Genomic DNA, 15,525 nt, shown 5'->3' with positions numbered 1-15,525 from the left:
TCACCCCACACTTCCCACAGCTCTGGGTCATGTCAAAGAAATTAATAAAGCACGATCATATGTATAATTTTGAGGTAAAATAATTTCATAAAAATAAATTAGCAATTTACTGATCTTTTAACATGTCCTGCTAATGTAGACTGGCCTTTATTTTGAAATTAATAATTTATTCTTGTATTTTTTTTTATTTTTATTTTTTTTACATAAACAGGAATTTTATGGCCCAAACTGCTCAGATTGGATGAGTTTAATGGTTTTATTGTCGTATCAGTGTGTTTGGGGATTTGAATTGAGAAAGTGTCGGCTTCCTAGCCACTAGGGGCGCCATCTGACTAAGTCACAGCCTTTGAGTGGCGAGCGTTGTAAACACTAAGTAGAAGTGGCTCAACTGTCCGGGAAATTGTTGGATTAACGTCGTTGTTGGATATTATTTCATCATAAGTGAATTAGAAATGTGCGTAAATAACAGCTAAACTTTTCTGCGCCAGATTTTAGCGCTCTAACTGCAGCAGAAGTCCGCGTTAGCAAGTTGATAGCATATTGTGGCTAGCAGGCCGCGGAGCCTCGGGGTTTCCTGATCAAGTTGACACGCGTTGAGAAGTAGCGCCGTGGACGCTGCTTTCTAGCAACTCAAGTCCGTCTGCTCAATCCTGGTAAGATAAAACGATCACTCTAAAATAACTCTTTGTGCTTTTTACATATCCTTTAAACAGTAATTTAAAAAAAAACGCAGAGACTAGAAACCCACCAAAAGCATTAGTGTTAAAGTATATTTAAAGCTTCAGCGTTAGCCGTCAATACCGCAGGGAAAATTGGATTTAACTGTTCAGATTGAGACGTTTTTATATCTGATTTATGGTAATGTATTACTAAATTTTGTTTTTGCTTCATGCATAAAGTTATAAGTAGATGTGTTTTTATCCACTGTTAGCAGCCAGCAACTGAGCTCTTTAGTACCTCGTTCTGCAGACAAAACAATAATCGGCCTTTAATTTTAGCTCCTGAAGTCTGCGGTCAGTTTGAAGTATCTGCTCATTAATTTTCCTCCGATGAGTGTGAGATAATATAGTTAGAGGTGATGAAAGGTTCCGGCCGGGCTCTCTCAGATCTGTGTGTGTAAGACACAAACTCAGACAGAGGAGAGTGAGCGGGACATGTCCGGGCAAACCTTCCTGCCTTTCTGAGTTGTCACGGTTTAGCAGCTGACTCACACAGCCGGTCAGCTGTTTGCGGGGAAAAATTACACACTCGAGGGCAAAAGCAAAGCCAAACAAGTACAAAGTGTACTGGCTTCACCTTGGCAGCTCTTTTAGGATCCTTAAAAGACAAGAAGTTTATTTGTATGCAATATCAGATACTAGTGATGTGCTCATAAAAACAGAAGACATGGGGAAGTGGTGCACACAGGAACAACAATAAGATTACTCAGGCTGAAGTAGTGAAAGTAGCACTGTAAGATAATTAGTTTAAGCATTTTGTGTATGTTCACAGTTCAATGCAGATAAAGTTAATAATAATAATCATTCATAAAATAAGGTTAAACATGTTTATTTGCCTCACATTGTTGCATTAATTAGATTATCATAGTTGTGTTAACAATTTGTGTTAAATTTTATTACATGCAGTTTAATTTCTGGGTCTGAAACGGCAAACAAAGCTTTCTTCATAATGTGGTTTTATTCCAGGTGGAAGACTGTGAGGTACAGAGGTCACAGCCACAGCAATGTGTAGACAATGTGAAACAAAATCAATAGATTAGTAATTTAATAGGAAAACGGTGACCACATGCTGTTAGTAAAACAAAAACACCTCAGAAGTTAAATCATTACAAGAAATAAGAGGGTTAATAAAAGCTACATAGTTCAGTAAAAAAGCATAAAACAATCATCTTTATTTATCTCTGGATTTATTCAACTTAGAAAAAAAGAAAAAACCTGAACAGCCAAAGCCAAAAACAATACAATTGTTTTCATTTTTGATCTGATGGATTTTGTGCTGTTAATGAAATTATGTTGATTTGCTTTAAGATGGCTGAGAATATCTCGTATTCTCAGCAGTTTCTGGTCTGTTTGCTGCTTTAAATCAGAATCAGACACTTTTGTTTATCCAGCGATCTGAAAATGAACATATGCAGACAGCGTTAAGCCAATCCTAAAGCTCAATTTTGATCCCGGTTGGAGGTTTAATTTACCCAAGATTAATGGAGATTATGATCAGATATTTAGCAGTAACCGTCAGATGCATTTTTTTTTCCTTTTTTTTGTCAAATGAGTTGGGTGCAAAGAGCAAACCTGAACCTGGGAATACCACATAATTTGGCCCATACTAATATTTTTATGTCATGTATGTTTTGTTTTTGTTTGCTGATTATTCCTGCAAAAACAAAAAGGAAATCGTTATTAGAAAAATGTGAACTTTAAACTTATGTCCCTGGTGAGCTGGTAAATCAACAGATAAACTTATGGCTGTTTTTTGTTGAGCGTGACTTTTGAGTGCTGCTGTCATGTCTGGCGACCCCGGTGTACTGTGGTCAGGTTGGTCTTCTCCATCTCTGAGCCACTGCCATTTGTAGTTTACAGCTCTGAACTGTGTGGGTGCACTTTAAAATAAAGTCCTGCACCTCTGTGGAAACAGGGCTGTCTGTTTTTGCTTTGTTTTTTTTATTTTTACAGTTTCCTATAATCCTATAATTCCTATAATTTATAATCCTTATCTTTATAATCTCTTCTGCTATTTGCACATTCTTTACTGTAAATTCCTAAGTTAATTTGTAAATTTTTGTAGTAAATTGTAAATATTGTAAAACTTTTCTTCTGTCATTTAATGGTCGGGCATTGTACAGCTACAAGCATTTCACCCCCATGTCATACTGTGTATGGTTGTGTGTGTGTGTGTGACAAATAAAATTTGAATTTGAATTTGAATTCCAGCAAAGTCTCACAGGCTCTCACAGGGTTGTTGGAAAATTTAAAATCCAATCAATAAGTGTCTTTTTACAGTAACCGAAAGAACAAGGTCCAGTCTTAGTCATCATAGTTAACCAGATTTAAACTAAAAAGTTTGAAACCACATTTTTGTTAATCAAAATAAAAACTAGATTTTACAGTGTTTGATTTAAAAGAAAGTCTGAATGGGCCTTTAAGCCAACCTGTCTATGTTACATTATTTAACAGAAGTCTGTGCATTTCAAAAAGCTACATTTAGAAACAACATTTTAAAAAACAGAAGTGTGAAACTAACACTGAAACACAGAAAAATATTTAAAAAAATATATTTTTGAATGTATAATAAAAAATAAACAAGGAAAAAAAGAACTGAAAACCGAAAATTAAACAAAAATAGAAATAGAATAGAAGAACTCTTATTTATGACTTATTTCAATATATTGTCTTTTAGGTCTAATTTTGTGTTTTTGACTTGAGACCAGAAAGAAAAGGTATATGTAAAAAACACTTTTGGTTGGAATAAATAATAAATTGGAGAATTAAGTATTGCGCTGATCTTCCCGGTTTCCTGTGCTCAGATCAAGCAGGTGTTGTGCCCCTGATTTGGCACTGGTTATCTGGCTAAGACTAGTCCTGGTTAGTGAGATAACCAGCACTCTGGTTAGTGTGGTTATGTAACTTTGATAGGATGAGTCAATGCAGACTAGCCCTGGCTTGTCTACAGAAGCTCTATGATTGAATCAGCTGTTCCAGTCCTACAGTACAGCTGAGTCAGGGCATGATAGGCCCCAGTCAGACTAGGCCAGGCCTTTAAACTGGTCTAGTCCTGACATGTCTGAGCAGGTCTATAAGAGGCTGCAGCTCTGCCCTGCTCCACTCTTTCTGCACTTTATCTGCCTTTATTTGCACAAGATGAGCTGCTAAAACGGATTTATTTCCCCTGCATATACGTAAGGTAAGGTAAGGACTTCATTTTATTCCTTGAATACTGGAAAACATTTTAGACTTTTAACAGCTGATTAATTAAGCATTAACCTGGTGCTAATGCAAAAAGACTGGATGGTTATTGAGTTGATCTGTCTGTCAGGTGTTGTGTCAGGACTACACGTTTGTGTTGTTAAAAACAAGCAAAGATTCAGTAACTTTTTAAGCAAAACTGACACAAAAGGTTAGTACAAGCTTCTTTGAATGTTTTCTGTAAATATGTGTTTTATATCGGTAAGTAAATTCTGTTAAAGTCTGACAGTGTGATGTTTTTTACATTTTCTTGCTTTATTTGCCTGTTGAAAAATGTTGAAAAGTGACATTCTGCTCTGAATGAAAATTTGTGATGCACCGGTTATGAAATCCTGGCTCGGTATCAGTGTGGCTGGGAGCCTGTGCACACATCTGTGGTTATTTATATTCCGGTTGTACATCACAGAAACAAAGAGATCTTCCATAACTTTGATTTTAGAGCTTTTCATCTTAACACTATGTCAGGTCACAACTGATCAGATACTGTAAATATGAGCCACTTACATCAGTAAATGTCCTGTTAATTACAGTCACAGGCAATATCTGCACTGATACCTGTGCTCCTGAGTTTACAGTTGAACTCAGTATTTAGATCAGATTATTGCTCAAAGAGGTTTCTGCCCTCCACAAAAATAAAAATCACCAGGCTTTAGGGCTGTTCGATATAACGATATGAAAACATCTATGGTTTCATGTTACGCTATTGTTTGTTTTGTGGTGTCACTAAACAAGCTGTTTACGGCTAGGGCTGCCACAAACAATTATTTTGATAGTCGACTAGTCACCGATTATTTTTGCGATTAGTCGACTAATCAGATCATGCATCCATTGGATGTAGAACGTACAGCTTATTGCACCAGGATGCGTCTGCTCTTATATAACTATCATTAGCTTACAGCTTTAAGTGTTTAAGGTATGTGCTAACTAAAACTAAAGACAAGATGATAGTTTATTACATTTTAATGAAATTTGCAGATTGTTTCTGTGACGTTTAATAAACTCCTTGCTATCTAAAATATAACAGGACACCGGAGTATATTCTCGAGCATCTCACACATCTGATAATCAGTTGTCTGCTTGACGTTTATTCAGCTGTGTAAAAACTATAACTTTAATCTCAGCCAAACTGATTTACTCAGGAACAAATAAAATACTAAAAAAAGCCAAACAATAACATTTTTAAGTTATCTAAGTGACTTATATATCATGTTTAATCTGAGTAGCGAAAGACGGCGGTGGGTTTGAAAACGATTTACCAGGAGTCCGCTGTTCTCACAGGCTCTAGTGAGCCTTGCCCCTGGCTAGCTATCGCGCTAGCTTTTGAAAATATGCGGTGTCTTGATAAACTGAGCAGATATTTGAGGTTTACACAGCTACATTCTCACCTGAAAATATGTTAAACATTTATTTTGTGACCCAGAAAGAATAATAAGAGTAATATTAAAACTAACTAGCTGCCGCCATTGTTGGAAACTGAGCTGGGCTGCACTATGAATTCTGGGACACAGCTTCTTCTTCTTCGGGATTTAACGGCAGCTGGCATTTTTTGTTTATCAAATAGGGAAATACACAAACTTCGGTCAGGTAGGGTGCCTCAGACTTTCAGGTGAAGATGCACTGATCCATTCCTAGTGTACAAGTACCTTGACTGCAGGTGTTTTCAGTACAGAATTCAAATCCCGTACCAGTCTTAAATGAATAAGCTGAATTTTGTAAATGCACAAATGATTATTTTTTGCTTTGCTGCATCACAGAGTAATGAATCTAATAATCAGAGGACAGATTTCAATAGATTGGCCATATTGATCTGCTTTTTCCATTACTGATATCTGATTCAAGTATCAGCTCGACACGTGAGTGGTTTCTTCAGTTAAATGATCCACAGTTGGAGGCTCAGCAGCCCTCGTCCAGGGCCGAGGTTTTTCCTCCAGATGTGTTTTTGTGTAAGCAAAATAAAAACACAGAAAAGGAACCGGCTGCTCTCAGTCAACACCAGGCGGTCGGCATGCTCTGTATATTTTAGATATTTTATTGTTTACTCTATTTAATTTGTAAAATATGTGTACACACACACACACACACACACACACACACACACACGTACACGTACACGTACACATACACATTTAGTATTCACATTCAGTAATATGCATACACTCTTATATTCATATAATTCTCAGATTTAGCCGTTCTTATATTTTTCTTGTTCTTATGTTATTATACTTTTGCACACCTCTGTTGCTTGTGAAGCTCACACACAAGAATTTCACTCACATGTACTGTACCAGTGTACCTGCACATGTGATGTGACAATAAAAGTGATTTGATTTGCTTTAAACAAACCTGCATCATCTTAAAAGGTTAAATTAACTTTTTAAACCAGGCAGATTAAACACAGACGAAGAAGATGATAATATTTATACAGTAAGCCTGGGATTATACTTTCTGTATCCGGGTTTATATTGCAGTGCCGCAGATGGAGGGGGAGGACTTCAAAGAAATATAACTAATGCTAATGATGAATGCCTAATCTGTCTTACGCTGTGAAAAAGATTTACTTTAGGAGCGCTTTTTCCAAATCTATTATGTTTAAAAAATACTGTACTGGTTTATGTAATCTGTCATAATCTGCTGTGTGTTGGCGTGCAGGGACAATCAGCTTCACCATGTCAGCCGACAGTGATACCAACACCTGGACCACGGAGGACGACAACAAACTGGTGAGGGCGGCAAGTTCCCGACTTCTTCATGTGCTCGTAACTCTTCACTGACTGTGTGACTTAACGTTTTCCTCTCTGTGTGTGTTCAGGTGAGACCAAAGGTAGAGTTCTGCTCTTTGCTGCAGCACGCTGGAGCCACTAAAGATGTTTTCACCATGAAGGAGGTACAGCATTTCCATTTACTGCTCCACATTTCACCGGGAGCTTTGAGACAGTCTTTTTGTTGGCTTTGATGTGTGAGGGGTGTCGTCAGGTGGTGTTAGGACTGTTACCGGACCTGCATTCACAGACAGCAATGAATGAATGAACCCAGAACTTCCTTTACTACCACTGCCCCCTCCTGCCTAAAACACCTGCCTCATACTGCATTTGCACACTTTATGATGAAACATTGCCACCTTGTGGTGAAGTTTGTAGTCATACGTTGCAGATAGTGCGTGAGATTAAATATGCTTTTTCTGTCCAAAAATCTGCTATCACAGCAGCCAAAACATTAGACACAGCTGTAATAAAATCGGCTCAGTAAAGTAGAATGCAGGATGAGCTCAGCAAAGTAAAAATTATAAAATGTGATATATATTGTCTCTGGTGGTGTTACGATTACATATTTAAAAATCGTTATCAGAAACGTGCATGTCATCTTTATTCGGCCAAGTTTGTGCACACTTACAAGATATTTGAGTCCAGTTCACTTTGCTCTTTGGCATGCAAAAAAAGAAAAATGTTTTAAAAAAAGGCAGGATGTAACGAAAGACAGAATAAAAAAGCAAGTTGCAGAAAGTCTTAAGAAACTTTACAAACTATAAGTGGAAAACTATTTTAAGTGTTTGATTGTTCTTTTTGCTTTCGTACAGCTAAACAGGAAGCAATTTGCTCATCGCGCGTCAATAGCGGATGTTCCAGGCTCTGGTTGCCTAGGTAACCCCTTTATTGTATTTACTACACTGAACTGCGCTCTTATTCGCTTCAGTTGCTTCTCTGAAAGGTTAGAAAAGTCTGAAGGCTAGCGTGGGACCCGCCCACCCCGAGTTGCCGGAGGTGATTTCGCACGCTGTCGTTGCTGTCATTGACATTTGTGGTACTCTGTTGACACGTCACTGCTGGTTGCCCCTGAAAGTTTCAGACTCTGCCGTTATTGCTGATATCGTGATTGTGACCAAGCTGCTCTTTTCCATGGTACACTGGTGTGATCGAGCTGCGTGGTAGCTGGAAATTACTGGTCACTGCGAAGATCTATTACCAATGCAGGAAAAATGGTGTTTTGGCCTTTTAATGAAGACGGCGTGAAAAAAGGAGAACTTTGAGACTCACCCCAGCTCTCCTTTAGTTCATCCTCATGATTTTTCCAGGATTCCCTATTCGACTCCTTTTCCCTCTCAGTCTCATGTCTGCAGTGCTTCCCACATATAGACACTTTTTAATTTCTGGGCAGTCCCCCTGCCCGTGGTCTTTTATTTTGAAGGTTAAATCCTTGTCATTTGCATCCCACTCTTATGCCAATCTTCAGTGTCATTTTGATTTTCTCTTTTGCAGTTCACAAACCTTAGCTCCACCATCGTGGAATCCAAATGGGGGCAGTGGTCTTTGTTGTGTTAAGCTCTATAAACAGACCCTGCGGTTGTATTATTTTTTTGCACCGTTATTTATTTATACATTGTTTTGTTTTCTTTGTGAGCTCATCATCTGTGACTTGGATTTCTTTTTTCTCATTTGTTGCTGCAGCTTAGATGTTGAGAAGAAAACGCCCACTAACAAAAGCTACAAGCAGCCCATATTATTAGGATTTTTCATGCATATTAACGATTTTTGGTGCGTTTAAAAAGGAAATAAAATTTGTTTTGGAAAATACTTTACTAATAAATTCCATGTTTGCTCATCAAAAGCTCCAAAACCAACAGGAACATGCAGAGTTTCCAGTTTTGAGGCAAGATAAACGCTGTAATTATATGTGTGATCAACAAAGAACACCTGAACAGTTTTTTCTGGATGTAGAGAAAAGAGAAGAAACTCAGCTTATCCTTTTTCAGAGTGCATAACTTCAGCTAATCTGACTGCAGTCTTGTAATGGTGGTAAAATTGCTGATGTTTAAAAACCACAATAACAAAACACCCAAATGTAATAATTAGCCTGTGCATCCTACAATCATCCCACGATGTATCTCTGTGTTTTTGCAGGTAATGTTCTACCTGGGTCAGTACATCATCCAGAAGCAGTTGTACGACCAGAAGCAGCAACACATCGTCCACTGCGCCCAGGATGCTCTGGGCCGTGTGCTGGGAGTTGACAGCTTCTCCGTGAAAGAGCCGCGGTGAGTGAGTGGTAGAGGATGAAGCTTTTGGTCCTTCAGACTCACTAAAAGAAAAAAAAAAACCCTTTAAATAAAATATGTGATGTTTTCTTGTTTCAGGGTTCTGTTTGCAATGATCACCAAGAACCTGGTGGCTGTCAGGAGTCCAGGTAGGAATCGCATTTTGCACACGAGGCACATTATTAAATACAGCTACACCTTTGTGGTCCGAAAATATCCAGTCTTACATCCCCTGAAGTGCCCACAGGTGGAAAGCCAAGGGGCTAAAATTGAGCTGTTTTGGTTCTGTGTAAACACCAATTGACTCCAAATTAACTTGTTTTTCTGACTTTTGGGGAAGAAATGTTAGACCTCCACCTGCTTTTCCTTCAGGAGGATAAAGGCATACTTTCTAAATATTGAGGGTGTGTGTGTTTGTGTATATATAGATGATATCCTGCTGGTCTGACTCTGACAAACACTCTCTTTAGAATCAACAACAAGTCTGAGTGAGCCGCACAGCAGCAGCCAGACAGACAGAAGGACGGAGGTAAGACGCACACCATGTTTGGATTCTCTACGTCTATTGTGTTTTTGCCAGATAAACCTTCGGTATTTCTAGCCCGGGTTTGTTCCTTCACATTTACGTACCTTCAGCTTCCTTTCCCTCGCTGTGAGCGCAGCATTTAAGAAGTTTAGAATAAACTCGAAGTAAAGTTTCACCTTGTGCTATTCACACAGGCTATTTTGGACCATTTTACAAGCTCCAACCTCTGAACCATTCCAGCTTACGAGAGAATTACTTCCAGGTGCACTCAACTCCAGTTATGAGTCCACCTAAGAAGCAAAAACACTGCTGCAGTCTTCACTGAGGAATATATTTACCGACACTTTCACAGACTTCCTTCTGAATTACAGAAAGAAACATTCTACTCTTGCTGAGCACTCAAAACGCTATTATAGTGAATTCCTGATTGAGTTGGAAACTCAGATTTCCAACTCAGAAAGTAAAAGCAGTCCCAGTAACCCCAGCTTAACAATCCAAGAGGGTGGCGGTGAACGTAAAGAGCAGGCAAACTGTAAAACTTTGAATTTGTGCTGCTGCTGTTTGTGGCTAAATAATCCAAACGCACACTTTAACCACGAACGAGCTGCAGCAGAATTTTTACAGACAAAAAAACACCAAAAACCAACAAACAAAGTGTTTTGCTGTATTATTAGTTAACTCAATTGTGTCATTAGAACACAAGCCACGTTATCCTATTAACACACATACTCAGACACATCTGGCTGCACACCAGGAGGCTCCAGTCTTTCCTTCTTGCCTTTGTGTGACTTTTTTGTTTTGTGTTTGGGAGAAATTGAACCTTTTGGGGATGATGATCATAAACAAATCTAATGTGTATGATCTAATTTAAAAGTCACATGGAATTTGGTGATTATTCTATGGCCCAACAAGAGTTTAAAAGTTTGAAAATCAGCTCAAAAACGTGTTTGTGCTTTCAGGCGGCAGAAATAGAAGGTTGCTCTTCATCGCCTGACAGGAGGAGGAGAAGGAGGAGGAGAAGGTGGAGCTGCAGGAGCAATGAGCCAGGTGAGTTTCTCCTCAAGATGTACCAGCACTAACTCCACCACCATTTCATTCAAGGTGTTTAACTGTTTAACCAAACTCCGCCCACCTTTTGTCTGCAGGTCCCTCACACAGTGTAGACGAGGGGGATGTTGAAGAAGACTCGGAGGAGGAGGAGGAAGAGGGAGGCACGAAAAGGAGACGGTCTGACAGCTACTCGCTGACGTTCGACGACAGCCTGTCCTGGTGTGTGATTGGAGGACTTGGGAGCGGGCGAGAAAGACACAGCAGCCAATCATCTGACTCGCACAGCACAGTGAGCATGACGCACAATCAGTGGTTTATTGAGCCTGTGTTGATGTATAATGTGTAATGTGGACTCTGTGTGTGTTTAGTCTGGGAGGTCAGAGGTCACGGACGCAGCGTCAGACTCTGACAGCGACAACTTCAGTGTTGAATTTGAAGTCGAGTCCATAGATTCAGATGATTACAATGAAGATGATGCTTCTCTCTCTGCTGATGATCAGGTAAGAACCACTTAATAGACCGAGCTGGCCATTAAACATCTACCTTGGCTCGACAACGATACTAATAGCCATCTTGTCTGTGTGCTGCAGGTATATGAGGTCACAATCTTCGAAGCAGATGACGACGACTCCTTTGATGAAGACACAGAGATTACTGAAGCTGTGAGTTGCTGCACAAACACACAGATGACACAAAGCCACACACTTACGCAAGTTGTTCAGGTGTAATGGAGTGTTTTCCTCTCAGGATTACTGGCGCTGTGCGAAATGCGATGAGTTGAACCCTCCTCTGCCCAGAAACTGCCTCCGCTGCTGGGATCTGCGCCAGGATTGGCTACCTGATGTGTCCGTCAACTGTGCCTCCTCCAGCCCTAAAGCCCTGCCCACAAAGCCGACCAACCTATCAGCTGCCAAAGAACCTCCAGGTAAATCTTATCATGACTACAGAGACCAAAGTAGTTTGTTTTTAGAGTAATGCTGTCAAAAAGGTGCAAACGAAAGAAGGGGGACACAGACGTTTCAAAAGTCAATCAAGTTTGGACTCCTTCATTTAACATACCCCCCCAAAAAAACAAAAACCAAAAAAAGCACAGAGCCGGTGTTTTCAAATAACAAAGGGAAATCTCCAGTGAATCAAAGACGAGTGTAAAGGTTAGAAAACCCCCAGAATATCTTCAGTCTATAAAACCAGGTCAGATGTCCCTGTGTGCCAATGTCAACACACCTGTGCAGAATTACATATCACTCAGATTATTTCATATTAGTCAGACACAGCCTACCTAAAACCACTGGTGATGATTGTCTACATCAGAATACCGAAGCGACAATTTAGAAAACCAATCATTAGGCAGAGAGGAAAAAGAGACAAGCTGCTGCTGTACACCTCATCTCAGATCTATGTAGCTGATACTCGATTTTTGATGCACATCCCTATCTGCACACACTTTCTAATGAATAGCCAATCAAAAAATGAATGTAGAAATCATTTTCAAGTCTCTTATTATTATTATTATAATTAGTAGTAGTAGTATTAGAAATCGAATAATTTAATTAAAAACGCTCTAGAAGAGCACAGAGATGTTCAGGTGAGAACCTGCAGGTGCTGACTGGCTCACTTTTTCCTCAAGTGGCCACTAGAGGAACTGCAGCTTGCTGTCAGTTTTATCTTCGGTGACAGACAAGCTGCTAATTGATTGATTGATTTGTGTCCTGCAGGTTCTGACATGGAGGAGAACGGAGTCGATGTTCCAGATGGGAAAAGATTAAAAACTCCTCCTCTGCACTCACAGTGTGCGTCCGACTCCACCTGCTCCTCCGCCGCTGCTGACTCCGCCTCCTCCGCACCAAACTCCCAGGATCTCCTCTCATGCTCCCAGCCTTCCTCCTCCTATTCACAGGAGAAGCTCTGGACTCCCGAATCCCAGCCCTCCTCTTCCTCACACTCATCCTCCATTGATTCTCAGGAGCTTCTCCCACCTTCCCCAGCTCCAGCTGCAGCTCCAGCTGCTCCTCCTACCATGCAAGTCCCCGATATGGAGCGCAGCGTTTCGGCGGAGTGGCGTCTGCCGGACTCGTGCCTGGACCCCTGCCTCATCTGTCAGTCGCGACCAAAGAATGGCTGCATCGTGCACGGACGGACCGGACACCTTATGTCCTGCTACGTCTGCGCCAGGAAGCTGAAGAAGAGGAACAAACTGTGCCCAGTCTGCAGGCTGCCCATCCAGTCTGTCATCCTCACCTACCTCAGCTGAGACCACGCCCTTGCCCCCACACACCGCCCATTCATGTGAGCATTCACAGCTGGTGTTCTCACATGTGGACTTCCACAAACTTCAGAATAACTGCAGATACTTTGACTAAATCCCAAATAAAATAAACTTTCAGTTCTCGGGCACATGCGGGCACTTTCTTCAAAACTGAGAAGATTTTCTTGAAAAAGTTAATAATTCTGCTATTTGAACTGTTTCTCTGACCTTGAACCTCTGGAATGAGCCCGTCAAGGGTCTGTCGGGTAACGCCAAGCTTCCCTTTGCTTCGGGTTTCTCTTCTTTTTTTTTTTTTTTTTTTTTAAATGGTTGGTATCGTTTCTTCTGTTTTGCTTTCTGTATTTTGGCGCAGCTTACATAAACACTCATCTTCACTGGTCAATCTCAGGTCCACGCCCTCTAAAGCTCCACCATCATTATGAAAGTCCTACAAACAGAAGCCCCCAGAATTTCATATGAACAGCAGTGGAAAAAGACCAGAATATTAGATCTGAGATTTTTCTTTTTCCTGCTGCATTTTAAAGACTTTTTATTTAAAAATAGTTTAGAACCTCACAAAATTAACTAAATCTATAAATATTGGTGAATATTAAGAAACACAGCTATGACTTTATTCTCAAAACACCTGTGTGTGGTGTTAAAGAGATGCCACCTTAAACCAAGGCTGAGTTCTACCTTAATGTAATACCATTTCGCACCACAAGATGGTGCATGAGTAAATGTAAACTTCATTTAATGGCAGCATATATTGAAAAATGGAAGTAATGCTAAAATGAATGAAGAAACTGCTGGTGGTGAAAACTAAATTTGGCAGAGGCTATTTCTGAAAAGTTTTAGAAATTTTCTTCACTAAATCAATCAGAAAACAGATGGAGGTGGAGCTCAAATGTGAGAAGTTGTAACTTGTTGAATGTTTTTGTGTCACCTTGAAATTTGATGGAAACATCTCCACAGCTAGCTTTCAGACATTTTGTAGATCTTTGAGGTTTTTTAAGAAGACATTTTAAAAAATGAGAGATTTTTGTTGTCAGTTATTTTGAGGCTTAAACCACATTTAGTGTTCTGGTGTGGACAGGTGTGGCGCTCTGTGGCAAAGAGAGATATTTTTAGAATGTGTTAATTATATTTTGTATGATGCAAACTTTAGAAGCATCGGCCGCGTCTTGTAAATGGCACTCGACCCTGAATCATTTCTGCGCCAGCTCTCTGTCGCCTCCGCCAAGCTCGCTCGCTCCTGGATCGCCTCGTTCTGCATCTCAGCTTCTCCCTTGAGATGAGGTCACCTTAACCGGATTAAAAACCCAAAGGGCTCTGACGCTGCATGGTGCATGACGCTGCCGACATCTGAAAGTGTCCGGGGGTGCTAACATCGAGCAGTGCTTTATTTTAGCGGCATTTAATTTCTGACCCTTTTTTGGGAAGTGTCATTGAAAGGAACCCAAATTCATTTTCATGCATATATTTAACTACTGGAAATTTCTTTGACATGTTTTCAGGTTTTTCTGGAAATTTCTTTGAAAGTTGTTTAATTATTGAGAAATTATTGCCGTTAAAATGGAGTGTTGAACATCTTTGATATTTATTTATTTAAAATACTCAAGTTTATTTAAGAAATGTTTCTGAAAGCTTTTTTTGGATAATAAGATAAATTTAATGTTTCCTGTGAAACTAAATAAAGTTTTACTTCTCTAACCACGGGTCTGTCATTTATTTACATTACAAACACACATATTTTAAGTTTGGAAATACAATTCCCAACAATCTTCACACCTTTTGTATCGGGTGAGAAATATAACCGTGTCCTAAGGATTGGTAATTACCACAAGGTAAAGCACGTGAATTTTTGCTATTAACGCTACGTCCACACTAATGCTTTTTCGTATGAAAACGCATCGTTTCTCTCCGTTTTGGCCTACCGTCCACAGTGTAGCGATGTGTCGGTCGCGAACAAAACGGCTCTTAGAGCCGGGTCTTTGACGTGAACGACGCGATCCGGGTCCTCATTGCAAACCGTGGGTTTGGGGGTTTTTTTTGTTTTGTTTTTTCTTTCTCTCACCCTCTCTCACACTTTTTTTCTGCTTCACTCCGCATGCGAGCCTTGTGCTTTGCGCTGGGATGAGGAGAAAGGGGCGGTAGTTACACTCAGTAGCACAGGAACAGAGCAGGAGGGAGAGACAGAGAAAGAGCCAGGGACAACATTACATTAGAAAGGTATAGTAATCATCCACAACTATTTTCAGTTGTGGATGATAAAGGATTCAGAAAGTTTATTCATGCAGGCCCATATAACAGAGAATATGCATCTTCTTTTTGTTTTCATATTTTAATTTATATTTAATTGTGTTGTGGTTTGCAGTGTTTTGTGTTGTTTCACTTTAAATTTGTTTAAAAGGAAAAAGCTGAAAATTTAAATAGTTAAAAGTTGAAATGGGTTTGAATGAAATTGTTTTTTGTATTATATGATTTATTTATTACATTTTATGTGGAGTGAATAAATAAATGTCTATTTATGGTGGACCCTAGAGACAAAGCACGTACAAACTTCAAAACACGTACAAACCCTGAAGCACGTAAAAACTCCAAAACAGGTACAAAAGACAACAGAAGTGCTCCAGGATGCTGGGCGCAGTGTTGAGCTTTTGTTAGTGGCGACACAAGCCAGCAAGTACCAACGACCGTATTTGGTGTGTGG

General features: G+C 39.8%; 1 protein-coding gene across 3 annotated transcripts; it reads left to right on the top strand.

The window, feature by feature from the left end:
• The first annotated feature begins 312 nt into the window (after positions 1 to 312).
• mdm2 (MDM2 proto-oncogene) lies at positions 313 to 14,525 on the top strand. Of its 3 annotated transcripts, none has more exons than XM_085436413.1 (12): positions 313 to 653; positions 6,612 to 6,682; positions 6,772 to 6,846; positions 8,858 to 8,991; positions 9,091 to 9,140; positions 9,462 to 9,520; positions 10,477 to 10,564; positions 10,663 to 10,856; positions 10,936 to 11,067; positions 11,158 to 11,229; positions 11,315 to 11,492; positions 12,283 to 14,525. In XM_085436413.1, exons 2-12 carry the CDS (start codon positions 6,629 to 6,631, stop codon positions 12,816 to 12,818), a joined length of 1,572 nt encoding a protein of 523 aa, XP_085292539.1. In that variant the 5' UTR covers positions 313 to 653; positions 6,612 to 6,628; the 3' UTR covers positions 12,819 to 14,525. The 3 variants fall into 3 exon arrangements, with proteins under 3 accessions (XP_085292539.1, XP_085292541.1, XP_085292540.1); XM_085436415.1 differs by lacking the exon at positions 313 to 653 and adding an exon at positions 2,927 to 3,900; XM_085436414.1 differs by lacking the exon at positions 313 to 653 and adding an exon at positions 2,927 to 3,905.
• The last annotated feature ends 1,000 nt before the right edge of the window (positions 14,526 to 15,525 follow it).

The sequence above is a fragment of the Copadichromis virginalis genome, linkage group LG17, assembly GCF_057382275.1.
Source record: "Copadichromis virginalis isolate Kocher_CV1m ecotype Utaka linkage group LG17, C_Virginalis_male_GT1.1, whole genome shotgun sequence".
Taxonomy (NCBI): domain Eukaryota; kingdom Metazoa; phylum Chordata; class Actinopteri; order Cichliformes; family Cichlidae; genus Copadichromis; species Copadichromis virginalis.
The sequence above is the reverse complement of the archived record's forward strand: the minus strand, read 5'-3'. Positions and strand labels throughout refer to the sequence as shown.